Below are 27,551 nucleotides of genomic sequence, written 5' to 3'. Positions count from 1 at the left end.
TAAAACTGAAAATTTACCTCAAAAAGATTTTATAACATCAAATAAGCATGAAGCCATGTCCACGTTTTTATTATAAGTTTACTATTGAATTTGGAAGTTGTTTTTAAGTAAATGATGGTATTATACAAGCCTGAAAGTTAGACTGATATTTTTAATTAAGCTGCATTATAAATGTTGCAGTGATGCTTCAGCAGTGGATAACGAGGTCAGCAGTACAACCTTTTGTCCAATCAGAAACTTGATGTCACCATTTAACTCAGCAACACAATACATCTGCAACACATTTTGCTGACTTTAAAGACAATGCATTTGAAATATGATTCATAATAGTATCATCTCTATGTGTTTTATTTGCTGAGTTCTGTTTGCTGCTGCCCACAAATTCAGACACACCAATAGTCTGTTTCCCTGTTGACATGTGTTTTACTTAATGCTCCTCTGGTTGGATGTTTTAGTTTAATTGTGCAGAGTTTGACACTAAAAAGCTGTTTTCGCATTCATCTGCTGAGGGAAGAAAGTTTCTGTGCTCACTTTAAATCTGAGTTCAAGGCATGTAGCCTATCTACAAGGATTTGTGACATCCCAACTGGTTTGGAGCCAGTTGTGGACTGTGGTCCATTATGCAGGTAACTGAACTTTTTTTCTTTTTTGGTGGAATAACCATATTGGCCCCAGATTATTATTATAGTTTTTTTTTTTAGTTAAAAAAATAAATCTTTTAAAACAGGTCTTAACTTAAATCGCCCCTATAACGCAGGGAGCAATATTTACTCTATTATCCTCCAGTCAAATTGAATGAATGTTCAAATTTTACCAGCCGGTCAATAGATTCCCACTATTATTTGGCTTGTAAGTGAAGCAAATCTAACCGGCTATTTGCATATTTTACCAGTGTTTGGCTGGTGGTTAATTTTCTGCGCTCCGCTATAACAACAACAAAAGGCAGCAGCACAGGAAATAGCGACTGTTTGAAAGGGAAACAGCCTTTGGGGAAAGACTTGCATGGTTTTAGTTTCGTCTGTGAAAATATTAGCTCGAAAAGCTCAGAGATGGCTGTTGATTCTCAGTGGGATTGGCAGTAAAAATACGGCCACACAGGCTGGGACTCATGGCTTGCTGTTCAATTTTTGCACATCCCTGCTGTCACAACTAACTAACTAAATAAATAAATAAATACATACAACTTGACAAATCAAAACATAAATGTCTGACCCATGGCCTCTCCTATTCTGAAGTTTGATTTAAGAAATGGAAAAGTGATCTTTGGATATATTTTTTTACTTTTAGAGTGACTCAGGGGCCTGATAAAGTTGTATTTCAGCCTCTTTGTTGTCCAGCTGAATAGCAGTAGGTCTGTGGAGGGTTTTAAAGGCCAGCAGTGAGAGTGGAGTAGTAGAGGTGGAGGGTGGAGGGTGGAGGGTGGGGGTGTGCATTTTAAAACCTGCTAATCCCGCTGCCTCTGTCTCTAATCTCTGCCTGGAGGAGGCGAGCAGGACGGTCACTCTCTGCTCCTCTCCGACCAAAGTCATTTCATCAGCTCCAGCAACAACAAATAAATAACCCAGCTTCAGGTTTTTCATATTCCTTTTTTTTTTTTTTTTATCGCACTCGTTTGGGGAAAAAAGACGATCGTTCTTGAGAGGACGTAGTTTTATTTCCTCGGAGTTAATCCTCTCCGCTGGGGGTGTTTAAATATCTGCAGCGATGAGCGCCGCAGAAAACTCAGACATCGACTCCAACAAACTGGAGTCTGTGATACAGGTGAGCTACACCCGGTCTTCATCATTGTCCCATGGCTTATGAAATACATGTAAGTGCTGGCAGGTGTGTGATGTGACACATAAAGCTGTTTGTGTGTGTTGGAGGACTGTGTTGTGTTTTCCATACGCAGCAGTTTTGGACTTGCACCTGTCCTGCCCCTGTGGCACTCTTCAGTCACATTTTCATACTTTGGTGTATTCATAGTTCTCATTACCTGTAGAGCTGCAACGATGAATCAATTCATAAAATAGCTGCCAATTATTACATTCATTTAAGTCATTTTTTTCAAGAAGAAAATATCAAATAGCTTCTCAAATGTGAATCTTTCCTGGGTTTTTTTTAGTCCCATACGACGGCAAACTGGTTATCAACAGTTTTGACAATTTTCTGACATTTTATAGACCAAACAAATAACCGATTAATCGAGAACATAATTGTTAGTTGCAGCCCTATTGGGCTTTACTCCATTTTTGATGTAATTTTTGTCCGCTGTCAACTGTTTATCATCGCTGTGTTTCTCTGTCTTTCTCTCCAACTGTCACAAAATAAAGTCCAAATGTTTGTGTTTTGCACATCAGAGGTTGGAGGAGAGTGTATTGTCTGAGGAGAAGAGGCTGACGGTCCGGGGTCCTTCACCGGATGCCCCCCCTACATGTCTACCAGCCCGAGTACGGGAGATTGTCACAAAGAATCTAAACGATAACCGTAAGTGACCGCAGTCCGCTCTCAGCCAAATAACATCATTTTTATTGTGTATTTTGACCCTTTTCTTTAGCTAATCGCTGCCTCTGCCCTTTCTCCCTACAGCTGGGGCCATGTCCTCGGTCATGTCCCTCCAGGAGGAGAACCGTGTGCTGCAGGGAGAGCTGGCGAGGCTAGAGGACCTGCTGGCACACAGCAGAGCCGACCGAGATGAGCTCGCCATCAAGTACGGCGCAATTAGTGAGAGGGTAAGACACTAGGACTACAGCAACTGGCATTGATAGAAAGATTGGTAGAGCTGCATTAAAATGTGAAATAGGAACAGTGAGTTTAGAGGTGTTGTTTAATAAAAACAAACCTGAGATAGATGTTAGATATTTGTGGGAATAACATCCTGCTACAGTATCCTGGATTCTTTATATGATTGACCAACATCCATCATCCTCACTCTCTGTTTAAAAAGTAGGAATGTCAAGGAAACGCTTTGGCGCTTTCCTTTTTTCCCATTTCAGAATTTTCTTAGTCTCTCTTTGTCTGAGATTTGTTGGTCTCCCAGGTGATGGGGCCTGGTATGAACTGAAGTGGCATGTTGCCATGGCGTCTGTCACCCTGGGCGACTGTAAACAGGGGCTTCAGTTGAGTGGAAATAAGGTCTAGTGGTTGGTGGGCGCAACATATAGTTTTGGGGTTGAACATTACTGAAGGAGGCATGCAGTCTGGGTCTAACAACAAAACCAGATTCTGATTAAAGAAAATACTCAATTTACAGAATTATTCGACAAATTTAATCCAGCAGTTGAGTTCAGGCTTTTCAGGCTTACACTACATGTGATAGATGTCTCAAATTCAGCCTGTAGTTTCTCTGCAACATGTTAGTCATGCAGAGATCTTGAGATCTTACGACTTATTTTCTTTATTCTCATCACCACATAAACAGAGCATTAACATAAATGTTTGTCCGAGCACTGGGATGCTCCGTCTTTCTGCTGCAGTGACTGAAGTAAAGATTTTCAGAAGTAATCCTTTTTGTTTTAAGATGCCAGACTCTCTTACAGCTGGTTTTCACACCTGGAGTCATGATCCTAATGAAAGTAGTTTAAGTCGCATTGATTATTATGCATGTTTGTGCCTTGCCACATCTCAGTCTCAGAGTTTTTTAAGCATTATCACAGTAAAGAACTCCTCCTTTATTAATAATGCAACATTATTTGTTATTAGACGTTTTGTTCCTCATTCCTTTCGTTCTTATAAACTGAAAATATTTGATTGGGGCTTTAAAATACTGTTGTTTCTTACAAAAAAAAAAGTGTACTTTTGAAATTTTAATTTTAATTTTATGCTGTCATTAAATAGGTCACAGTAGAGACATGACAGGGAATATGTTGAGAGAGAGAACACATGCAACAAACGTTCTGGTCACTTTCAAACAGGTTCATGGTTGGTGTCTCAAAACCCAAGACCACCACGGCAGCTCAAATAATGCACACTTATTTCTATGATCAAACATAATTATTTGATTAAAGGGGAACACTGCCACAGAGCACCACTTTGCACAGAATAAGTTACAGCAAGAAAAGTTCAAAGTTAAGTTGTAAAGTTACTTAAAAAAACTCAATACTATGTAGTCAGTGACCATCTATGAAATATCCTTGTGTTACATTTAACCATTCACCCCCACCTCTTACTTTTTATTAAACCCACAGCTTGAGCAGGCGCTACGTTTCGATGCGGGAGATGGGGACCATGATTCAATGGAGTCACGCAGCTTGGCGCAGCAGAACGTGGACTTACGCAGGCGGCTCGATGAGGAACAAGCGGCCTACAAGAGAAAACTTACTGCATACCAGGAGGGGCAGCAGAGGCAGGCGCAGCTCGTGCAGAAGTTGCAGGCCAAGGTATGAGTGTTTTATTCTGTCTTCGGCTGAGATGTAAATGCTGTAAATGTGTTACAGGCAGTAATTATTTTCCTGCTATTTCAGGTACTCCAGTACAAAAAGAGGTGTGGAGATCTGGAGCAGATGGTGCAGGAGAAATCCACAGAGTTGGAGAAACACAGGCTAAGTGTAAGTGGACATTTCTGGTATGAGGATTTTTATTCATATCACACTAACCCTCCACAATAAGACTTTAAATATCAAATCTACCTATTTAGGGCCACATTGACACATCAAATGGTCGCCATCAAGACGATCCAAGCAGTAACCTGGAAGATGCTTTGATCCGTCTGGAGGAAGAACAACAGAGGTAATTAACACCAAATATATATATATATATATGTGTAATATGTACCATTGTAGGCGATTTATTTTCCTGCTCTGTTCCATTTACTCTGTCAATATGTAATTTGTTTCTCCTCGTTCTATTTTCAGGAGCAGCAGTTTGTCTGCAGTGAACGCCATGCTGAGAGAGCAACTGGAGCAGGCAGGTTTGGCCAACGAGGCGCTCAGCCAGGACATTCGCAAGCTCACTGCTGATTGGACCAAAGCCAGAGAGGAACTGGAACAAAAGGAGTCTGACTGGAGGAGAGAAGAAGAGGTGGGAGAGTGATGTGCACCAAACACTAAAGCATTTTAAATATGAAGTCTCCATCATTTACTAGTTATTTCTGTCTTTCCCATCAGTCTTTCCACAGTTACTTCAGCAGTGAACACAGTCGCCTGCTGATGCTGTGGCGGCAGGTGGTCGGCTTTCGGAGGCACGTCTGTGAACTGAAGAGCGCCACCGAAAGGTTCAGATGAACAATTTGTAAACTGCATGCTGTTTTCCAGTGAATGCTAATTTTAATTGTTGATGCTGACAACAATTTTCCCTGTTTCCCTTCTGTGCCAACATGCTGACACTCCTTTCTCCCTGCAAATCTCTCTCTAATCTCAGGGACTTGTCAGACATGCGTAACGAGTTGGCTCGGGCGTCCCACTCTGCTCAGGTGTCCTGCACAGGTCTGTCTGCCACGCTGCACAGCCGAGAAGGAGGAGCAGCTCTGACCCTGGAGCGGGAGAAGGCTCTGCGGGTTCAGCTGGAGCAGCAGCTGAGAGAACGAGTGGCAGAGATGATGAATCTTCAGACAAGGACTGATGCAGAGAGAAGTGACCTGAACGTCAGGTCAGTGAGCAGCGTTGAGCTCTCGTACAGTTGTTATTCATTTAACAAGATTTGTCTAAAAAACAAGGTCTCTTTCATCAGGTTGTCGGATTCGGTGCGAGAGGCGGAGAGACTAAAGGGGCAGATTGAAGAGAGAGACAGGGAAATTGTCTTACTGACGAGGAGGCTTGAGGTGAGATGCCTGTCACTGACAAATAAGTTAGATTTTTTGTTATTGTCAACAAATCCCAAGAATGAATGAACCATGAACAAAAATCTCCTGATTATCCAAAGCCTGATGTAACTTATCCCTTTGTGCCATAAACCTCCATAGTTCTCAAACTATTAAAAACATGTCAATGCGCCACACTGTGTGCACTGGGTGACCGTAGTTTGTTTTGATGAAATCCCACATAGGTTGTCACCCCCGCTGCCATAAATTTTCGCAAAAAAACTCATCCCCAAGATATTACCTACTTATCAATGTTGGAGTAACATTTGCTAAAAACTACAGTACCCAGCTAGCCTATTAAAAAAAATTAAAGTAGAACTGTAAAAGTAAACTTTTTATTGAGTTTTGTTCATGGTAAGAAAAATATAGAAAATCCATCTTTATCCTTCAAAGCTGTAATGATTTCTTAGTGGTCAGTTGCACTAATCTATCTCCTCCTGGCGACTGAGGTGACTGTGCTTCATGTTCTTTTATTGTTTTTCACTTTAGGAGCAGAGTGACAACGATGAGACCGACATGCAGATGATGAGAGCACAGACTGAGACACTGTTAGACACACTTCGGGACATCGCTCAGGTAAACAATTATACACATTTTCACATCAATGAATACCACATTTGGATGGGAGTGCATCACCTGCTTTAATCTGCTTTATTATTAGACGGTTTTGTCAGATGGAGAGTCATCCTCAGAGGCAGATCAGGACAACTCCGGGGCTCCGCTGCTGGCCTTGATCCGTGGATCCTCCCCTCGCCGCTCTTCCTCTCCCAAGAGGTCATCCTCCCCCCCTCGACTTTCCACGCTGTCTCATCTCCCGGAGGCAGCACTGTCAGCTCTACGCTCTGCAGTCACAAACAAGACACTCCAGCTGCAGGTGACATGCCATTTTTAAAAGCTCTGCTCATGTAGTACACCATTTACTTTTCACATTGTTTCCATTTATACACAGTATGTATTCAACGCTCAGTCTGTTGGTTTTGTCTGTCTATCTCCTTTTTATTAAAAAAAAAAAAGTAAGTAATGAGTTATTTGCTAAAGCAGCTAGACTGTAGGATGTAGAATATCATCAAATGTATCCTTTAAAACTCCTGTTGCTGTTACATATGACATGTACGTATGACATGTTCCCTTTTCCACTGTCTTGTTGTCTTTACAGGATGTTCGGGGGCGCCTGTTCTCCACCCAGTCCTCATTACAACAGGTACGAAAGCAACTCGCAGAGGCCGACTCGGCTAAAAGAGATGCAGAACAGCGAAAACAAGCCCTGCAGAGAGAGAGGGATGCCGCTCAGAGAGAGAGGGAGACCACACAGAGAGAAAAGGACCGTCTAAAACAGGAGAGAGACACGCTGGCAAGGTTAGCAGACAGTTACATCACCTTTCACAATCTGCGTCCAAGCAGTCAATGGCTTAATCCTTGAATCCTGTAGTGTACAGTATAACTATCTCTACTATACTGTTTGTTCTTCTTCACGCACTATGAACATTACAGTGAGAAGGTGAGCTTGGAGAAGACTGCTCAGGCAGCACAGAGCAGCAACCAGATCCTGCAGATGGAGTGTGAGAAGCTGCAGCTGGCCGTGACATCTGCACAGCGAGAGGGAGATCACGAAAGGGAGGAGAAAGAGGCCATCATTCAGGAGAGAGACCGGGCAAAGGCAGAGATTCAGAGGATGTAAGTAGGCTAATTGATGGTGACTAAGTGAATGCGATGCAGACACTAATCCACAGAGTCTATTCCAGCTAACGCGCAGTGCAAATGCTCACAGGAAACAATTCAAAAGATCGTCTTCATTTACAGCTCACGGTAGTTCATTGACCTCCTTTACCAACACAAACAGGATTCAAACTGTCTTCTCCACCATGCTGACACCTTTTCAGACACCTGTTGAAAGAGAATTTCAGAATTATATATTTGGAAAATGAAATGAAACAGTAAGAAATTAAATAGCTGAGTATGTAAATGTCCAACTGCTTCATGGATGCATAATAATGGCTGCATGTCTGATCTAATAGTACACATGTAAACAAGCTTTACATGCTAACAATCACGCACACCCTGAGTCAGATTCTCTCAGAAACAGGGCTGCAACTAACAATAATTTTCATTTATTTTCATTTAGCCTTTTTGCTTGAAAATGACAGAAATGATCATTCAGTTATCAGAATAGTTGCAGATGAATTTTCTATCGACTATGTTCTGTTTTGCTACAGACAGAAGCAGTGGGATCAGAGTGAGAATCGGGCCTCTGCTCAGCGTGGAGAGCTGTCTGTAGTGAAGGAGACTCACCAGAAGGGGGAGGTTGAGAGGCAGCTGCTGGAGGGAGAGAAGACCCAACTCTCTGAAGCGCTGGCTCGGGTAAGAAAAAGTCAGAACGTGTGTAAAAATGTACTCTTTGCAAATGCTGCTTTGTGTGTTCTCTTGTTGTGAATGAGCTTTACGTGACCCTCATCTTCCCCCAGGTTGAGAGCAGTAACGCAGAGCTCTCTCTGCATCTCAACAAGCTCCAGTCTGAGGATGCAGCTCTCAGAGACTCTTTGGCCAAGATGGGCAGCATGAATGAGGGCCTGGCCCAGGATAAAGTTGACCTTAACACCTACATCCTCCAGGTAAGGGTTTTTCATTATATCTGACCTCTGAAGGGTCCAAAACACATATTTTTATTCATAGGAACGTCACAGCTTCCTCTCCGAGTCTCACTCTTAACCCTTTCTCTTAGCTGGAGGAGGACAAGGCTCTTCTTCATGTGCAGAAACGGGAGGCAGAGCAAGAGAAGCTGACCATCAGAGATGAGCTGGTGCGGTTAGAGCAGGACAGGCTGGAGCTGGACTCCACCCGCATGATGCTGCACCAGTCACTGCAGGACACGGAGCTAAGCCGAGTGGGAATGGAGGCAGAGCTCCAGAGTCTCAGGGCTGAGAGACTTAAGCTGCAGGAGAGACTCACCCAGGTAAATGACAGATTATATTACATCATCATTTAAAGGATAAGTACAACCTAAAAACACTTAATAGGTGATGTAACTTGTATTTATGAGCCTATATACATCCCTTATTAGTTGGTGATGTGACCTCATGTAGAGAAACTTCCTTGAAGTTGAATTTGACTAAAAAAAACAATGATGAATTTCATCAATTTCTCAATATCATGAAAAAAGTGAATTCACATCGGTTTGGTTGTTTCATTGACAGCTTTGTGGCGAGGTGACTTCTCTGGGTTCAGAGTTAAGTCTTGCCAGAGGTGAGAGCCAACGGAATGAAGTGGCCTTAGAGGAGGCTGGCCGCAGTCGGGCAGACCTGGCCCGAGACAAAGCAGCGCTGGTGGTCCAGCTGACAGCGTCTGAAAGAGAGAACACCATGCTGTCAGAGGAACTGGCTGCCTTCAGGTGTGTGTTGTTTTTTTGTTTTTTTTTGTCAGTTATGATGTGTGCAACATATTTTCACCTGTCTGTGTGTTTAACGTGTGTTTGCAACCCTGTAGGTCAGAGCGCGAGTCCCTGGAAACCAGTCTGTTTGAGGTGCAGCAGCAGCTGGTTCAGGTGGAGTCTCGTAGAGAGCAGCTCGAGTCGGAGAACCAAAACCTTCGAGTGCGCAGCGAGACTGCAGCAGGTGAGTAGTGAGAAGGGGAGCAGAAGTGACAGAAATGTGTGAGGAAAACATGAAAACAAAGGGGGAAAGATATTTTGAGTAGAGGATTAGATGAATAATGCAGACGAGTTAAACCTTCTTCCCTATGAACTAAACAGAAGATGTTTGGTACAGTTTAATGGGAAAGACAGTAGTAATATATCAGAAAAATAAGCTAATGTTTGAGTTCTGTTTTTTCCTCTCTCGTTTTCTTGGATGGGATTTCCAGCTGAACTGAGGCGTGTTCGCTCAGATGGGGAAAATGCGCTGGCCCAGGCTGAGAGGGAGAAACAGGCTCTGATTCAGACTTTAAATACTGCACAGCAGGAGGCCCAGCAGGCCTTACGCAAGGCCATATCCGAACATCAGGAGGAAGTGGAGAGACTCATCTCAGATAAGGTGACATGGTTTGACTATATTTAACTTTTTGGGGTTGTGGTAAAGTGTAGGTTTGTGACTTTTTATTACATATTTGTGCTCCGCAGGAGATCGTGCGGCACAGCCTGCTAATGGAGCATGAGGGCGCTCTGAGGAAGCTGAGGCAGGAGGTGGAGGATCAGCTGCACAGAGCGCAGAGAGAAAGTGAAGAGCTGCAGGATGAACTGAGGACTCTGCAGCACGATAGAGATAAGAGTCTGCTGCAGGCTGAGACTGAGAAACAACAGGTCTGATCTGCTGTAGTGAGGAGTTGGGTTCATCAACATTCAGCATCATTAAGTTGAATCCTAATATCATGATAAACAATCAACTGATGCAATCCAGTTTTTTATTGAAATGATGACATGTATGTCAATAATGAAAACAGAAATCCATTAAGACAGCGTGGTCATACATCTACCACAAGTTTCACCTCTTTTAACCAGATTTTTTTCTTTTCCCTCCAGGCTCTCTCTCTGAAGGAGGCAGAGAAATCAGTTCTGTCTGACAGGGTGTCCACCTTGCAGGCTGAGGTGTCAGCTGTAGCCCTGGAGGCTGAGCGGATGGCCAGAGAAGCAGCTCATTACAAAGAGCAGGAGCAGGTAAAAGAAGAATCATGACATCCAATGGTCTTGTTGTTGGATCATCTTTTCCGTCTTATCTTGCACAAACGATTGACTAATCTGATTTTCTGTTTTGTTTTTCCAGATCAGAGTTGGGGCTCTGACCAGTGAGCTGCAGGAGCTTCGCTCTCAGGTGGAGGATGCGGCCTCCGTTCATGAGAGGGAACTTCACAGTCTGCGAGAGACTTGTGCTGACCTTCAGTCACGTATTGATGTTGCTCTCAAAGAGGTAGGTGCTCCTGTACAAGAAAGAACATGAAACTGCTTCCAGAGATCACATACTGTACCTCCACCAAAGACCCATAATCCCATAAATTTTTTATTTTAATGTTGTTCAGAATTTTGCGTGAATCTGTACATTATGAGTAAAATGTATTGATCTGCACCAAAATATGATCAATAGTTTCTTGACCCCTTTGCCTAAATTTCCAACAACCATAACTGAAATATCTTGACAATGTTTGAGATAAACTGCTATCAGCTAGCAAACAGGCAACCCCTGCTGGTTGGACGTAATATATATATTTTTTTACCCATTTTCTGTTCAGTTAACACATGTGACACTTTCGCCTTCCAGCTGGATCAATACAGAGCTTCTCTCTCAGCTAACGAGGAGAGTCGAGATAATCTGAGGCGGGACATGCTGGAGGCGGAGCGTCGTGTCAACCAAACTCAGGACACGGCAGAACAATACAGGAGAGAAGGGACAGAGTTGCGTCGCAACCTCGTTGACGTCACCAAGGAGAGAGACACTCTTAGCCAGTCAAACACCCATCTTAGGGAAACTCTGCGAAGTGCAGAAACAGAGAGAATCAGGTAAACATTTGAATTAATAAGAGAAATCCAGATATGTTCATGTTAAATAGTTACTGAGTCTGTGTTTGTTGGGTTTGTCAGTGTGAAACGACAGTGTGAGGAGAAGGAGCAGAGGCTGGCTGTGCTGGAGGAAAATTTTTCATCTACTCAGAAGGAGGTGACGGAGCTGCGTAGCTGCCTGAGGGAAGTTGAAAGGTCACGTCTTGAGGCTCGGCGAGAACTCCAGGAGCTCCGCAGACAGGTGATACATGCTGTCCCCTTTCCTTCACACCTAACATTAAAACAGAAGCTCAGCATTAACTGGCACTCTTTTTGCGCTTTAAGTAAAAAAAAATATTTGGTTTTCAGTCTAGACTAGACTCTGATATCTTATTTTCTCCTCTTCAGCTGAAAGTCCTGGATGTGGAGAAGGAGCAGAAAGAGAGAGAGGTGGCTGAGCTGCAGACTCGCCTGTCACTAGAGGAGCAAAGAGAGGAGGAGAAGGGGCAAGAGGCTTTCACCCTCAAACAGAAGTTAACTGAGGCTGAAACTGCTCGAGATTCCCTCAAAAAGGAGGTAAGGATTGAGGACAGCGAAGAGAGATTTCCATTTTTTTCGTTTTGCAGCAGGCTTGATTGTTTCATGGTTTTTCTTAAATGTACTTTTCAACGTAGCTTTCCCTCGTTCAAAAACGCCTGGTGGAGTCAGAGGCGGGCTGGCGGGGCTGCGAGAGAGAACTCACTGCTCAGTTACAGGAGGCGCGAGGCTGTGAGAAGAAGCTGCAGGATGAAGCCAAGAACCTGGCCCTGCGTGCCCAGGCAGCCCAGGACGCCTCTGCCCTGTCCAGCCTGCAGCTTAGCGAGGCTCAGGGCCGTCTGGCCGGCACAGAGGCAGAGCTGTCCCGGTCCGAGATTGGGAGGAGAGAGTTGGAGTTTCGTCTCAGCAGCCTCCAATCAGCACTGACGCGTACACTGGGCATCGCAGCAGGGGGCAGAGGAGTTAGGGGGAGGAGCCCAGGGGGGAGCTCCACATCACCTGGCACCTTGTCACGCCACCACAGCATCTCACCTATGCGCTCCTCGCTGTCACCTCCTAAAGGTAATAATTTAATGTGCAGGGATGTTTCTACAACATTTATCATTCATATTTATTGTTTTGTTATTTGGAGAGATTTATCCTCTGGGGAACATGAACTGTACAAAAGTTCACAGCAATCCATCAAGTAGTTGTTGAGATGTTTGGTCCACTTTGCTGCAAACTAAATCAACTGACATTTTCATAGCAAGAGAACATTTAGTTGCTTCTTAAAACATATTAAGTGTAGTGGACTATTCCAGCGAGTTGGTTATGTTATGTTTGTATTTGGTTGTCGTTGCGTAATGTGACCCCTCCTGCTCAAACATGAAAAACATTTGATTATACATGTTGCTTCCCGCTCTTCATATTTAATTTTTTACAGAATTTCAAGTAAGCACCCCTGACAACACTTTAGGCTCAGGAGCCGTGTCTCCTGAGAGAGGGGATACTCCACTGCCTTTGCCTCAGCCAGAGCTGGACCCTGAGACCCTACGAAGTGGTCTGAGAGACTTCCTCCAGGAGCTGCGTGACGCACAGAGAGAGCGGGTAATAAAGCTGCACAGCATGAAAAAAACTACACAGTTAGTGTTGTCATAATTTAAGGATATGTTTGTGTTTGCATGGCTCAACTCTTTGGTTATTGCTGATTTTCAAGGATGATGCCCGTTGCCAGCTGGGGGCCCTACAGCGAGAGGTGGGGGAGCTGAAGGCGGAGAGAGACTTGGCTCAGAGTCGTGTCTCTCAGCTACAAAACACCGTACAGGAATACCAAGAAGGCAAAACTTTGAATTTTTATTTGAAACTAAACCAAAAGACAAAAATAAGCACAAGCATTTCTTGTCAAACTGTGTTTTCACTGTAGGATATCTTGAATGTGTGTTTAACGTGTGTCATTGTAGCAAAGCGCGGGCTGGATGAGCGTCTGACGGCAACTCAGATTCTGCAGCAGCAGCAGGAGGAGATGGTGAGGAGAGGAGACAGAGAGAGGAGAGCTCTGACCGACAGGGTGAAGGATTTGGAGCGAGCTCTGCAGGCCTCTGAGACGGATAAGAAACACACACAGGTACACACACACACACACACACACACACACACACACACACACACACACACGTTTGAGTACTTTGTGTACATCCACACTGTATTTGTATTGTCCCTTGCACAGCAGTGAGCACTGCTCTGCCATGATCACCATATGGCAGCACTCAACAGAGAGCAATATCTAGAGGCAAAAACTATCAGGGAATGTAATAACAACAGATGCAGCGCACACACTGTGTTACATTGCTTGTGGTGTCGCATGTCAGCTCTCCTTATGTCTGTTTTTTGTGCCAGGACCTTTCCAAATAATTCACCTTATGGGCAACAGGAGGTGCAGGGACACAAAGTAAAAGTCAGGCTCTCAGTGGGATTTTGGGGGAGTGCTACTGAGATGTGGATCATCTGTGCTTTGTGTCTGTCTGGCCTCTTAGAAACCAACTTAGAAACTCAAGTCTCCATTTCACAACAAAGAAATCTGCACTGTTAATGTCCACCAACGGTTTTTTCATTACCTCTATGCTCTCTCCATCTCTGCAGGAGCAGCTAAATAAGCAGCGTGCAGCTGAATTGCGCCTGGAGGCAGAGAGGAGGCGTCTGCGTGAGGCGCTGGAGGCAGCTGAAGCCCGGGCCACCAGGGTGGAGCTGGGGAGGCGCAGTGTGGAGGGGGAGCTGCAGAGACTCAAACTGAGTCAGGGAGACCGTGAGGCTGAGAGCCAGGCTTCCCATGAGCGCCATGACTCTCTGCTCAAACAGGTACAGCATGGTGGAGAGCTGAATGGGATCGTTTTGGCTAAATAACTTGGTACTCATTTTAAAGAAAATAGAATCGTGTTCAGTTGGTAAACTTCCAATTAATTAATTCAAATGAATTGAGTGTATCTTGTAGTCTTTTAATCAGTGCACAGCAGAGCATGTGAATGTGCAACAATGCCAAATGTGTCTACAGGCTATCATGCAGAATAAAGTTTCCGATAATGAATGAATATTAACTTTAACTCTAAATTGTTTTGTCTTAAATTAGTAACACATTACATGTGTGTTTGCTGGATACCTTTTAGAATATTCTTCAGAATATTATGGGTCTATAAAATAAAGGGTGGCCTTTAAGTCTTATGAGACAAAATCATTTCTATGATTTGACAAGGAGGCAAAGATACATGAATGCATCTTTTGCACCTAAACTTAATTTGACAAAATACACACTGGAGACAGCAGATAAACTTCTTTCTCTTCGTTGGTTTACTCACTAACACGTTCATCTGATGTCCACAAACCGCAGGTAGCTGAAGGAGAAACTCGTGTGTCTGTGCTTCAGAGAGAAGTGGACAGGCTGAGCCAGGCACTGCTCAAAGCACAGGAAGGTGAATCTTTGCTGAAAGAGAAATTCACTTCCCTCAATCAGAGCCTCCAGGGGGTGGCAGCTGCTCACAGCAGCACAGAGACTCGCGTGGCTGCTCTGCAGAAGTCGCTAAGTGGGGCCGAACAGGACAAAAGGCATCTACAGGTGAGTGGGACAAAGACAAAAACAGGTGGTGGAGAAAAGCTGAACAGTGATGTGATTATTGTTTATTGTGTGTCAATCAGGAACGAATCGATGAATCCCGGACGACATTAACTGAAGGGAAGAGAAACATGGCCACCCTCACTGAGCGTTTGCAAAGCCTGCAGAGTGAGCTGGACCAGAGCGAGCTGAGACAAGAGGAGCTGGAAGCTGAGCTCGCCAACACTCAAGAGGTGACGGAGATATAAATTACTACAATTCAATGTTCAGGGCAGCTGATGTGAAGCTGTGTCAAACTGAAAAAAATAGATTTAACACAAGGATATAATAAAATATAAAAAAAAACATTAACACGCTCAATGTGGCTGCTTTGGCAGGTCAGGTCTTTGTGTGTGATCTCTATTCTCTCTCTGTTAGGCTCTGCGTCAGCGTTCAGCCAGTCTCGTCGAGGCTCAGCGCAGCGCCCAGGCGGCTCAAACAGAGCGGGTCACTGTAGAGGAGCGGCTGCGTGGGCTGCAGAGAGCGGTTGCCATGCTTGAGACGGAGAAAAAAGATGCTGAGAGGCAGGCTGTGAGGCTGGAGAAAGACAAAAACGCACTGAGGAATACACTGGATAAGGTCAGCTCTGTATCATGTCCATAAATGTGCAGCTTGTTTCCTTCGCTCACTTCTATTACAAAGAGCCTTTTGTTGAATAAAAAATGCAAAGTTCATTAACACATGTAAGATTTAGTCAGTGGTGTTTACAGCAAAAACACTATTAGGCCACAGGGGGTGCCACCTCTTATAAAGTGGGTATGACAATCTGGTTTGAAGTCCAATATTCTCTTCTTTTATTTTTGTTTTTGTCACTACCTCCGGAGGGAATATGTGGCTCTTTAGCAGCTAATCCTTCATTATGTCCACCAGCTGGTCGCTAACTTTGTTTTGGTTTACACTCACAACCGCCCACCTATGAATTGGTAGTTTTTACCTAATGTAAAAATGTCCAAATCACAATTATGTTTCATTTCTGTAAGGGGTCTCATCATGTCTACTGGTTATATAACATATTCTATAAATACTCTCATTAGGTGGAACGGCAGAAGCTGAAGACTGAAGAAGGCAGCATGCGTCTGTCTGCAGAGAGAAGCCGCTTGGATCGCTCTCTGAGCACTGCTGAACAGGAGCTGCAGGAGGCACAGCAACAGATACTAATGATGCAGGTCAGACTCACTGATCCACATGACATTTACAGAATCATCATACCGGCCATCACTACATAATAAAAGCAAAAAAACTCCTCAGAAGCTACACTGAAGTGTTGTTAATCAGCAGAGTGCACGACTTCCCACAGAATTTGTTTTTTTTCACACCTCTGCTTGTGGTGAGCAGGAAAACCCCAGTTGGTCCATAGTTTGGATTTTATATGTTTTTGTTTTGTATCATTTTACTTATTATTAAACCACACAACCTCCAGTGAAAAGACTGTTTACATTGTGGCTTTACTGACTTGAGAAATGAGGGTTTTGTGGTTTCATGAGAGAAAAACATTTTCTCTCGTCAGTGTGACTGCGGTTCGCTCGTGTCTTAGCTTTGAATGTTTAAGTTTGACAATAGCCCAGAAGTCAGTCAGACAAAACATTATTAGTGTACGTATTGTTTTAGCATTTTAACCCTCCTAAGGTTTCTGAAGATGACACCTGAAAGTTTGGAGCGTCCCTTAAGTGTGAAGTGAGGTCAGTGTAACTGATGTCTCCAGCTGTGGATACATCTGCTTCCTGTAAGACAAAATTAGTGGTCAAGACCTCTTTCTTTCTCTTCACCACTCCTTCTTGTCACTGATTCGCTCCAGTGATTCTTACTGGAACATGAATGACGCCAAAAAACAAGAAGTTTGACCAAAGCAGTTAGATGTTTCTGGGTGTGCGTCATTTTTCTGTAATAAACCGAAACAAAGATCTTATCTTTTTTACCAGCAAATAATTAAATCCACACAGGATTTCTTAAGAATCTAAATAGAGTCATTAAAGTTGTTTATCTCAGATCATTGTTCATTTGTCCCCATTTAGTCAAAAAATGTTCCAGTCTGCAGAACTGTTTATCCACAACCCCCCCAGCATTTGCTACCGGGTTGTGAGGAACATTGCTGTAGTTATATAACTTTATAGGCTATTGTTGTAATACACTTAGATTTTTGCGATTTGTTTAAAATACAAATTTTAAACAGACATATGTGAGGAAACCAGTCTGTGGTGCAAAAGTTGAAAGTAAGTAAAAAAGAGATGGAGAATAAACACTTTGTGTCATTTACCTAGAAACAAATCAACATCTGCCCGGGGTCGTCAACCATTTGTCAGAGGATCTTCTCCAGACCAATAAAAATCCCAGCTGTTAATTGTCCCTGAAATGTGAAGGACAAAGTTGTGATGTTTGTTTCCTCATCTGTTAATATTTTGACACAATGCCCACTGTAATGTATCGTAATGTAGACACTGGTTGTATTAATTCATTCTGACTTTTCCTTCTTAAAAAATATTTTTATTTTATTATCAGATCTGGAAACAACAAAATGTGACTGCAGTACAAAAACAACATAATGGAGAAGAAATATTTGCTATGTTGTACTCAGACATAAAGTTCATATACATTCTCATTTTTGGGTTTTCAAAAAGTTATTTGTTTGGCATCTAGTTTCACGTAGATGATCCATCTTTCTCAGTTTCTGTCACCATTTCATTTCATTCTCAAAAGACTGTTTTACAGACAAAACAATATCAGCTTTACACCATACTCTTGTAGCTTTTTTAGGGCTAAAAAACAGATTTGTCTTTATTCCCTGTCTCCCATAATGTCTTTTATAGTTTCATTGATATCATCCCAAAAACGCTTTAATTTACTGCAAAACATGAGTATGGTTTTCCTCCAAGAGTCTCTGCCTGTTGTGTGGTTCGGTCTGCTTTTAATCGGTGCTGTTACGAAGAACCAAGTTAGATTCTTCCAGCTAAACTCGCTTCACTGTTTAGACTTTCTCTATATGAACAGTCCTAGTTCTCACTGAACAAGTTTTCCTCTTGTTCACATTTTGGTCTCTTCTGTCTGTGTGTGTGTGTGTGTGTGTGTGTGTGTGTGTGTGTGTGTGTGTGTGTGTGTGTGTGTGTGTGTGTGTGTGTGTGTGTGTGTGTGTGTGTGTGTGTGTGTGTGTGTGTGTGTGTGTGTGTGTGTGTGTGTGTGTGTGTTTCATGAGTAGACTCAGCTGGCTGAGACGGAGCAGTCGCAAAGTCTGTGTGAGAGTTTGGCGAGGCAGCGAGACGAGGCCCAGCGGGAGGCGGAGAGGCTGAAGAGCAGCTTCAGGGACATTGAGCGAACTCTGGGCACCAGAGAACGAGCTCACCGGCACAGAGTCAAAGGCCTGGAGGAGCAGGTAGAGACATTGAGTTCTAATATAGGTTATTAAAGTCCTTCTCGGATTAAACCTTACACAGTTTTCATTCCCTGCTACAAACCAGACTACATAATACTGGTTAGAAACACCAGTATTAAATGTACAGGGTAAAGTTACTTAAAGAATGTATTTCTTTACATACTGTCTGTTAGGTTCCACTATATAAAGATGGATGGTCTTTACAACACAGCACATAATCATAGAGATGTTGGCAACGTTTTACATGAACATCAGGGAGTGGAAGAATTAAACTGTCGTTTTATGATGTCACTCAAGAAAGAAAGACTTGTTCTCAGCGCTCTCTGAACAACATTAGTAGGTGTACGCTTCTTCAACAATACACTGTTTAAGCCCTTTGATTATTTTTGCTTCAGCCCACATTAAACAAAATGAAAAATGAACTATGTGAGGCTCCAGTAATCTTCTTCCCAACAATGTGAGTCAGCAGATAATACAAGTTCACATGAAGTGTTATCCTACATTCAATACACCAAGAAAAACGGAGTCTCTTCTTCTGTGATTGATGTTACTTCTAAAAAAAAGTGATGTGCCAAACGCAATTAGATAATGAGATAATAATGAGATGATGCTGTTTTCTTTTGTTACATCATAACTGTGTCAATCTTAGTTTGTGCAGATGCCTTAAAGTCAAACAGTGAGGCCACTGAGATGTTTACGTGTCACAGTAACCTGTTTAGATAAAGAGAGGCTTCTAAGCATATTCAGTTTTTTAACCAAGTGTTTACATGTGCACGTCCAGACCCAGGCTGAGAACGAGCCAGCTGTCTGGTCTTTGTGCCGTCATCAGGAGGCACGCGCGTCTTCAAATTCTTTGCAGGTGCTGAGTGACAATAATCAGCACAAAAAAACACACCTGCACAATGCTATATTGTCTCTAGTCCTGGTATTCTAAATGAACATGACAATGTTTCAACCACAAAAACCTGGCCCTCGTTACTCTGTTATCTGTTAGCCCTGTGGCATCAACCTGTAATCTTGTGATTTAAACAACAAATTGAATGTTTAATGTTGTCCTTACTGCAGGTGTCCACCCTGAAGGAGCAGCTGCAACAGGAGATGAGACGGCGGCAGCCTTCGCTTCCATCCTCCTTACTATCGGCAGGAAACTGAGATGCAGCTTAAAGCACCAGCACGTCACCGTCTAACCCAGGGAAAATCCACTCATCATGAATGTCTGAAAGCAATATTTACCTACAGAAACATTCCTAAAAGTGTTCATACTGTAACTCTAGTGTTTAAAATATGATTAGTTTTACTTCTGACACTGAAATGAGCACTACTGTCATTATGATGGCATTTTATTGGTATTTTGTACAGTGAAGAACACACTCAGCACATGAGCACAGGCCAGTGATTTAACAGCAGCAGCTGTGCTCTGAACGCCAGCAGGCTGCTGATTACTGGCAGCCATCTGTACTTGATCCGTGCTCAACATCTTCCCAAACTTCCTGCTCTTATTCAAGAAGAAACCCAAAATCACCGCAGGATTCTCCTCCAGACAGAGTCTTGATGTAGCACAGGAACGAAAATCACGCCACTGCCAGGTTTGGAGTTTGGCCTCGATTCCTCCAACATTAACAGTCGAGGACGCAAAGAGAAGGAGGGAGGGTCTTCTCTGTGTGTGAGTGCCAGGCAACAAATGAATTCACTATAATGAAGGAGCTGCACTGTATTTTCTCTATGACAAGGGTGCAGATTTGACTGATTATAAGAGTCAGATGAAATATAGAAACTGTTTTACAACTAAAAATGGGATCATAAGCAGTGAAGTGCTGCAGTATGATGATAAACCAACAGTATGTGTTTTATTAGTTATTCTGATTAGTTTTATTAGGTATAAGACTTTTTACTTACCGTATAAAGGCTGACACACTGACATATCAGCTTCGATGATTAATAACTTGTATGGACATTACACATGGATCCCACATGTTTGCAGAAGAATAAACACACTTGTGTCCACCATAACTCGTGTCTATCATAAATACCTTTCAGCACACTGAACCACGGCCTTAGATTACGTTACAGCAATGAATCATGTTTGACTCAATCACACACCAAACAGCTGTAGTAAAAAAAAAAAAAAAAAAAAGTTTATTTTTTTTTTCTCAGTCTTTTATAGTGACAGTTTTACAAAGCAGTAGTACCGAGGCTGTTCTCAAAGCACTTGTTGCCACTGGGATATATTTATAAAAGCTTGCTGCTTGGTTGCTAAGCACAGATCCAGGTGGCAGTAGTACAAAAACTGAGGTCACTCACCACCTGCTTGTTCACACGTCTCATGATCTTCAGCGATGAGACTGGGTATTGATTAGTTTATCTGATGTCAGTGCACGGTGGCCACCATTGATGAGTTGATCATCATGACAATGACTGCTTTTCAACACAAGTACAGTAACATATCAACAAATACAAAGCATGAGATTAATATGGTACAATATGCCAAAAAAAAACACAAAAAAAACAGAAAAGATGTTTCCGCAGTTATGTGCATCTATAAAAGTTAACTTTTTATAGCACCAGTGTGATGATTTTATAGCACCAGTGATTTATACAATCATCAATGTTCTTTGGAGTATATTTATCCATACACACAGGATCTAAAGGGCAGACATACACAAACAGAAGTGAACTCATTTCAAATGTAGAAGTGCTTTCCGCACAGTTGTAATGACTCATACAGGAGGAGTCAGAAGGCAAAAAGTGAGGAGAAACTGAGAGGGAGAAGGAGAACAGAGTAAGATGAGTTTGGGATGTGGACAAGTGGTAGAAAAGCGGCAGTATTTGGGCAGGTAGTGTCCCTGATCTCAGTACTCAATCAGCAGCCACCACAGCTCTTTCCGCAGCTTCCTCCTATTGATGAACACTGACCGCTCAGTGCTGCAACGCCACAGCGAGAGAACTGATCACGGCACAGGTCCGCTAAACACACACACACACACACACACACACACAGAGAGGAGTCAGAGTTAAAATAACAAGTCTACATATGCAAACACACATATACACACACATATAATCACACTGGACCCACCTCTGAGCAGTTCTTCATGTGCACACACAGTCCTCACACACACCTCCTTGTTAATGACGTACACCCGTCGCAAACTGAATGAAAACATACAAGGTGGTCAAGTGAGGCTCAAACAAGTGTCAGTGATTATAAAGGAGTAGTTAACCTCAAAATACACTCAGTCTGGTGATATTCTGTATCTATTTGATTGTCAGCTAATTTCACAAAAAACAACACCAGCAAGAATTTATCCCACTAATAAATATTGCCTGACATAGTTTATTCTTCTGTGCTACAGAGCTCTATTAAAAACACTTAAACGAGCCATGACCTTCACTTCATTACCATGAACATGAACACTGTATTGGCACAGTAGCACCTTCCTGCCTCTATAAATACTCACAAGAGCACCAAATGTGTATTGATCCACGTCTGAAAATAGTCCCCAACAAATGCACTTTTTATTTGAGTAGCTGTTTTAAGAAATTACAAATTATTATTAAGAAATAAAACGATATTTTTGTGACCTATTTTTTTAAAGACTTACGTCCCCAGTAGGAATGAAAGGGCCTGAGTGCCACAGCCACTGTATACCAACATACACAATACTGATTTTTGTATTTTAATAGGGTAAGCTGACAATAAGAAATATTCCTGTTCTTATTTGTTAAGTTCACAAGATGACGGAACAGGGATTTAGCCTCTGAACACCCTTGTTGGCCTCTTTACATGAAGACACATAAAATCTACATCCTGTTGTCAGTGTTTTTAGACATATAAATGTACTATGGTTTCAAAAGTATCAAATTTTCATAGAGATTTACGTCAATTTGAGTCGTAAGAAACAAATACATATCAACAAACATGTTAATTAGTGGACTTTTTGGCTCCACTGTTAAGAGATTTGATGGACAAATTGTCTATTTTTTAAGCTGTAAAAAAAGCTTCATTCGTAACTTGGAGGAGTCTGAAATGGTGGTACAAATTTCAGGTTCAGGTTTTGACTGACGTAAAGAGAAAAGAGATCAGGAGATTAGGAGTGAACGACTCATTTGAGTGTTTTCAGGTGCTGCGTACCTGTAGAAGCAGAGGCTGTTCAGGCACTGCTTGCATGGCTTGTGAACAGAGTAGAGTCTGGTGCAGGGATATTGTTCCTCTCTGCAATCTGCAAATGAAACACACAGGAAGATCATTTCTGTGCTCAAACTAAAGAACTGATTATATGTCCTCTTTTTCTCCAGCTTTCTTACCGAGAGGGCCGGGCTCTGTGGGTTCTGTCTCCAGCTCTGCCTCTGATATCCACATGAAAGACAGATTTAAAAGTCAATTCTACGACACAATATAAACATCTTTTGAATGTCTTAACAGTCCTTGTGAGGACGGGAGGGTGGGGGGGGGGATATACCTGATTTTTCTGGACGGACCACTGGCTCCAGTCGGACCTGTTGCTGGTAGGTTCCAGGAAGAGATTCAGCATTCACAGGATCTGGACTCTCTGAGCAGAAAAAGAGAAATCCCTTTTGTCAAACACACTTTTAATTTTTAAATGTGAAAGTATAATTTCAAGAACATGGAGGAACTTTTCTATGAACATGCTTTACCTGGAAAATAATCCGGCCCATAGTCCTCTGGTAGGTCATAAAACATGTCGAGAGGGAACAAAGGTTTTATGAGATCAACATTGTGAAACTAATTACAGTCTGTAACCTCCTCCACACACATATAAAGCACCGCACCATTTAAAACAAACCACCTGCATGCCAAAAACTGAAGATCAGAGCAGCTTGCGAGGCTGTAACGCATGACGTCATACGCAAGATGTTTACAAATAATAACATGCAGAGTGGTCAGTGTGCTATTTACACTGTGAAAACAGTTGCTATCCGGGTGGTAAATAGAAATCGGAGGAGGAGAGAGAACTCCCCGAGGCTAGGTGACACATCAGAGGACAGGAGAAATCAGGAACAGATGTGGAGAGCTCGGATATAAACCGATGCTGAGCTGGAACAATACAAGCCAATATTCTCTTAATGAACTCACCCAAAAAAGGATACGGTTCCTGGTACTGGCCCTGAGCGAGCAGCAGAACTGTTGATATTTCAGAGAAACAAAGTCATCACAAAGATGGACTGATGAGTGAAATGCAGGGCGGAAAGTATTTACAATCATTCTGAATACTGTAACTAAACAACTTTATCATCAACTTTCTAACATCTGTAATTACCTGTTCATTTTTCTTTTTTCATATCTAACTTTCTAAGTATTGAACATTGTATGCCACTCCTTTTTGTTATGGAAACAATTACAATCTCCATCTCTGAGCGTGCACACTGAGCGAGGTTCACTGTGAGCTTCAGTGCAAGTCCATAAAATTTAAAGCATACCACACAGCTCTCCTCCAGTACGCTGCGCTCTGTTCACCAAATGATTTCTGCTTTTCTGTCTTAATCAGGATGACGTCTGAGGTTGTTTCTGGTTTCCATATAAACAGTCAAACAAACAATCAATCACGTGACTAATAAATAGATATTGACTATACAAAACAACATAAAAAAAACATGGTTTTTACAAAATGTCATTTTACGATACGTTTATTGTGTCAGTGTTTATAAATTGTTTGTGTTTTGTATGTATTTTCTTGTTGGATGTTGATGTTGAAGGCCCATCTAGGGTCGGACATTGCAAACTAGCTAAGGCTTTAAATGCTGTGGTATGTGGTGTAGTTTGTGCTATACTGTATACTTGTCCTCATACAGACAAACATTAAACAATAAATAAATATATAAAACATCTGCTCTTTGTGAAAGCTACAAGTGAAACACACGGATTACATCCTGTACATCCTGACAACTGTTGTTGTTTGAGGGACTGTGTAAATGTTGCTGGCCACAAGTCATAATGGTGAATGTTAAAATATAGTGTAACAGCAGCACATGTACGCAAATGTTAGTAGATGTTTCTGTACATTAGCAATCATAAGTTACTGGTCCTATCAGACCAATTACTGGCTTTAAGGGAAAAAAGAAAGATTTTCTGCTGACTAATAAATTCGCAACTATTATGATGATTAAAGAATCATTAAAGTCATTTTTTAAACCAAAAAGTAGAAAGAATTTTGCTTTCAGCTTATCAAATGTGAGGATTAAATTAAATTAAACATCTTTGGGTTTTAGACTTTTGGTCAGACAAAACAAGACACTTGAGGATATGAGAATGTTGGAAACCACGCTGGTCGTCCTTTTTTTTTGTTGAACAAATCCAATGAAAATAGATTAAGATTTCTTTATTGTCACTTGCATTTAAACCATCCTACACACTGGGAGCAGTGGGCAGCCCCAGCGCAGCATCCAGGACCAGCTCCAGCTCTTATTGCCAGTGGTTGCGGCCAGATGCACTGCCAGCAGTATATTAACCCTAACATACATGTCTTTGATGTATTATTATATTCATTAATACAATGCATTAGACTATTTCTCAAAAAATAGTAATGAAAATAATTGTTATTTGGAGCATTAAATTAACAAGAGGGTCTTTGCAAGAGGTTCTGGAGAGGTTAAACACACACGATATGGATAACACAGCAGTTCATTTTTGTGCCTTTCTAAAATTTTGACACTAGTACTTGGGAAATATGTGACTTCACTACAGTTTTAAGAGACTGTTCCATCAGTGCAGGAATGTGGTGCAGTTACCTGGCATGCAGATGAGTAGGAGGACTCTCATGGTCACTCTGGGAGGTAGACTGACTTTGACTCTGTGGGGGGAAGATGAGAAGAGTATGAACAAACAAACACAGAGCAACATGAGAGGAATAAAGAGCTCAGTGCTGGATATTCCTTTGGTCTCCTCTCCTCCTTCTCGCTTCTCTCTTTTCCCCCTGCCCTCCGTCACCTCTCCAGCCCCCCATTGCCCCCCCCCCCCTCTCTCTTTCATTGCCCTCCTTCACCCCTCATCCTCCTCCCCCCTCCAACTGGCCCACAACAGCCACAGCAAGAAAAAAAAAAAGAGTGAGGGGGGAGTGGGGTGGGGTGGGGACTCTGACAGCAAGAATGTGGCACGTCTGTCTTCCTAAGAACAATCTCTCTGTTTTCCTACTTTTCCTCGCTGCAGCAGACAGTCTCGAGGCTGCATTCCAGGAAAAGAAACAGAGGACCCCTCAACCCCACCCCTCTCTCTGAGTTTTCTTCATCCCTCCCTCCCTCCTTTCTCTCCACATCCTTCATTTCCCTTCTGTCGCCCTCACTGGTCATTTCCTCGAACCCTCCACCCCCCCCCCTCCCCTTTCCCCCCTTTTTTCTTTCTTCTTCACTCCACCAAGCAAAAGAGCCGCTCAGGTTGAGTGAAAATGACATGTGGACATAAAAACATGAACACTGATAGCATCGCCGACTAGTAAACCAGATGACTATTGTTTTGCTTAAATCGTCCATGAAATCCAGTAAGGTGCACTGTAAAAGTGTTACATACAGTAAATCCATTACCTTCACTTCCTCTGACACTCACTAAACTACTTTTCCACTTTGTGGAAAGTATGAACACTCCTACTCCTCCTCCTCCTCTGCTGCAGCTCTGTACTGTAGACGACTTCATTCACACAACATGAAGCAGTTTATTTGTGCTTTGACATTTTTAAACATCATAAAAAAGTGGAGTTTGGAGCTTCGTCTGTCTGTTTGCATGAAGATATTTATGAGGCCTCACTGGACAAAAAAACATGAGATCAAGACACTGTCTGCACAACGCTCTGCATGTGTATCAATAAATCTGTGTGTGTGTGTGTGTGTGTGTGTGTGTGTGTGTGTGTGTGTGTGTGTGTGTGTGTTACCAACATAACACACACACACACACACAGCTCAAAAATTCTTTGTGTGCATCACAGTGGCTATCGGAAACCATATGTTTTCACAGCACACATCTGGGAGCGATTAGCCCCCCTCTCCCCATTGAGTCCTTCCCCTCCCAGAGACCCCCTCTCTCCCCCCACACACACACACACACACACACACACACACACACTCACACACACACACACACACACACACACACACACACACACACACACACACACACACACACACACACACTAGTAAGAGTTTCTGAGGACAGCAGCAGGGGATGCATTGCTGTCATCTACTTTTGTGTCTTTTGTTTTATTTGCAACCCTGACAAATAAATAATTTATTTTTTTAACTTTTCTTTTCACTTGCCCTCATTGACCCTTTTTCTCTGAAAGCAACTTTTTTCTTGGGTTTGGTTTTCCCTCTTGGCACCCTTTCTCCATTGTAGTGCCATTGCTGCAGGCTGTGCTGTGAAAGTCCCTCCTCCTCCTTCTTCTCTCCAGTGAAAACACAGGACCACATGTCAGCACCCAACAACCATTAACATACAGGCAAATTATACCCAATGATTCAGTCTAGGCTACATTAAGATAAATGCTTTCAGTGCTTTCATGTCCTTGAAACACGGAGTTGGCTGCATGCAGGCTGTGCAGAATCCCCTTCACATCTCCTCATTTCTTTTCTTTTTTTTCCTGCATTAATCTTAGCACAAAAACAGTTAAAGTCTTCTTAACTTTCTCAGCTGACATATGCATCACATGAAAACAAAAAAAAAACAGTAGCTCCAACTAATCCAAGCAGATGATAGGTAAATTTAAAAAAAAAGCTTCTTACCTCACTTTGATTCAGTTTGCTCCGACTATCCTCAGCTTTCATGCGTCCTCTGAGTGCAGGAGGACCTAGCAGCATTGTACCACCCCGCATCTGTAGTCTCCTCCCCCGTCCTGCCTCCAGCCCCCCCTCACTCCCCGCACTGGGCCCGAATACGACCCGTCAAATACTGAGGCCAGAGGTGTCAATGAGAAATGTATCGATGAGTTGATCGGATATTAAATGGTAAGGGGTTGCCTATCGACACCTTTTTTACCAGTTGTGATACCAACTATTAGACTAAGTGTAATGTGTCATCGTGTAGGAGCTGTAAAAAAGTTTTGATGCAATTAAAATGAAGTTTGTGTCCATGGCAACAGGTCCTGATTGGGTATCAAAGGTCAGTTTACCATAATATGTACAGTCTTATGGTTAGGTTTGCTTAATTAGGTCGTTAGGCAGTTAAAATAACATGGGTTTTAAACTCTACAGAGCATTTTCAAGAGATTTTAACCTCTTTTTTTATATCAAACAACTTTCACAGTGTTAATATACAGAAGGGTTACAAATTAGGGGAAAAACTGGTACA

The 27,551-nt window shown here is 42.5% G+C and overlaps 2 protein-coding genes across 2 annotated transcripts; one reads left to right on the top strand and one right to left on the bottom strand.

Moving 5' to 3' along the window:
• The first annotated feature begins 1,704 nt into the window (after positions 1–1,704).
• Positions 1,705–20,102, top strand: LOC134005966 (rootletin-like). The gene is made up of 37 exons (XM_062445014.1): positions 1,705–1,761; positions 2,340–2,466; positions 2,569–2,711; positions 4,167–4,358; positions 4,443–4,526; positions 4,616–4,707; positions 4,833–4,998; positions 5,085–5,191; positions 5,338–5,565; positions 5,647–5,737; positions 6,266–6,352; positions 6,438–6,650; positions 6,933–7,132; positions 7,268–7,450; positions 7,990–8,134; positions 8,239–8,385; positions 8,496–8,726; positions 8,968–9,161; positions 9,257–9,384; positions 9,632–9,801; positions 9,888–10,067; positions 10,287–10,421; positions 10,528–10,671; positions 11,020–11,258; positions 11,340–11,499; positions 11,646–11,813; positions 11,912–12,335; positions 12,697–12,860; positions 12,970–13,090; positions 13,214–13,377; positions 13,893–14,108; positions 14,635–14,859; positions 14,940–15,089; positions 15,274–15,474; positions 15,930–16,061; positions 18,086–18,259; positions 19,325–20,102. The coding sequence occupies exons 1-37, from the start codon at positions 1,705–1,707 to the stop codon at positions 19,409–19,411; spliced, it is 6,069 nt and encodes a 2,022-aa protein (XP_062300998.1). The 3' UTR covers positions 19,412–20,102.
• A 277-nt stretch (positions 20,103–20,379) lies between these two features.
• On the bottom strand, positions 20,380–27,082 carry mfap2 (microfibril associated protein 2). Its single transcript, XM_062416620.1, has 9 exons — positions 26,987–27,082; positions 25,007–25,068; positions 23,355–23,402; positions 22,916–22,942; positions 22,720–22,809; positions 22,565–22,606; positions 22,392–22,479; positions 21,336–21,409; positions 20,380–21,223 (listed from the first exon to the last, which is right to left on the bottom strand). Exons 2-9 carry the CDS (start codon positions 25,035–25,037, stop codon positions 21,120–21,122), a joined length of 504 nt encoding a protein of 167 aa, XP_062272604.1. The 5' UTR covers positions 25,038–25,068; positions 26,987–27,082; the 3' UTR covers positions 20,380–21,119.
• Positions 27,083–27,551: the final 469 nt, after the last annotated feature.

This window comes from Scomber scombrus, chromosome 3 (assembly GCF_963691925.1).
Source record: "Scomber scombrus chromosome 3, fScoSco1.1, whole genome shotgun sequence".
NCBI lineage: Eukaryota > Metazoa > Chordata > Actinopteri > Scombriformes > Scombridae > Scomber > Scomber scombrus.
Note: the sequence above shows the minus strand (reverse complement) of the source record. Positions and strands in the feature narration are given on the sequence as shown.

Bases quoted from the DNA above. Each gene is read 5' to 3' on its own strand.
- LOC134005966 (XM_062445014.1), top strand. From the start codon at position 1,705: ATGAGCGCCGCAGAAAACTCAGACATCGACTCCAACAAACTGGAGTCT. The intron at 1,762-2,339 runs GTGAGCTACACC...TTTGCACATCAG, and splicing joins AACTGGAGTCTGTGATACAG to AGGTTGGAGGAGAGTGTATT. The intron at 5,738-6,265 runs GTGAGATGCCTG...TTTTCACTTTAG, and splicing joins TACTGACGAGGAGGCTTGAG to GAGCAGAGTGACAACGATGA.
- mfap2 (XM_062416620.1), bottom strand. From the start codon at position 25,037: ATGAGAGTCCTCCTACTCATCTGCATGCCAG. The intron at 22,480-22,564 runs GTAAGAAAGCTG...TTTCATTTGCAG, and splicing joins CACAGAGCCCGGCCCTCTCG to ATTGCAGAGAGGAACAATAT. The intron at 21,224-21,335 runs GTGGGTCCAGTG...GTGTGTGTTTAG, and splicing joins ACATGAAGAACTGCTCAGAG to CGGACCTGTGCCGTGATCAG.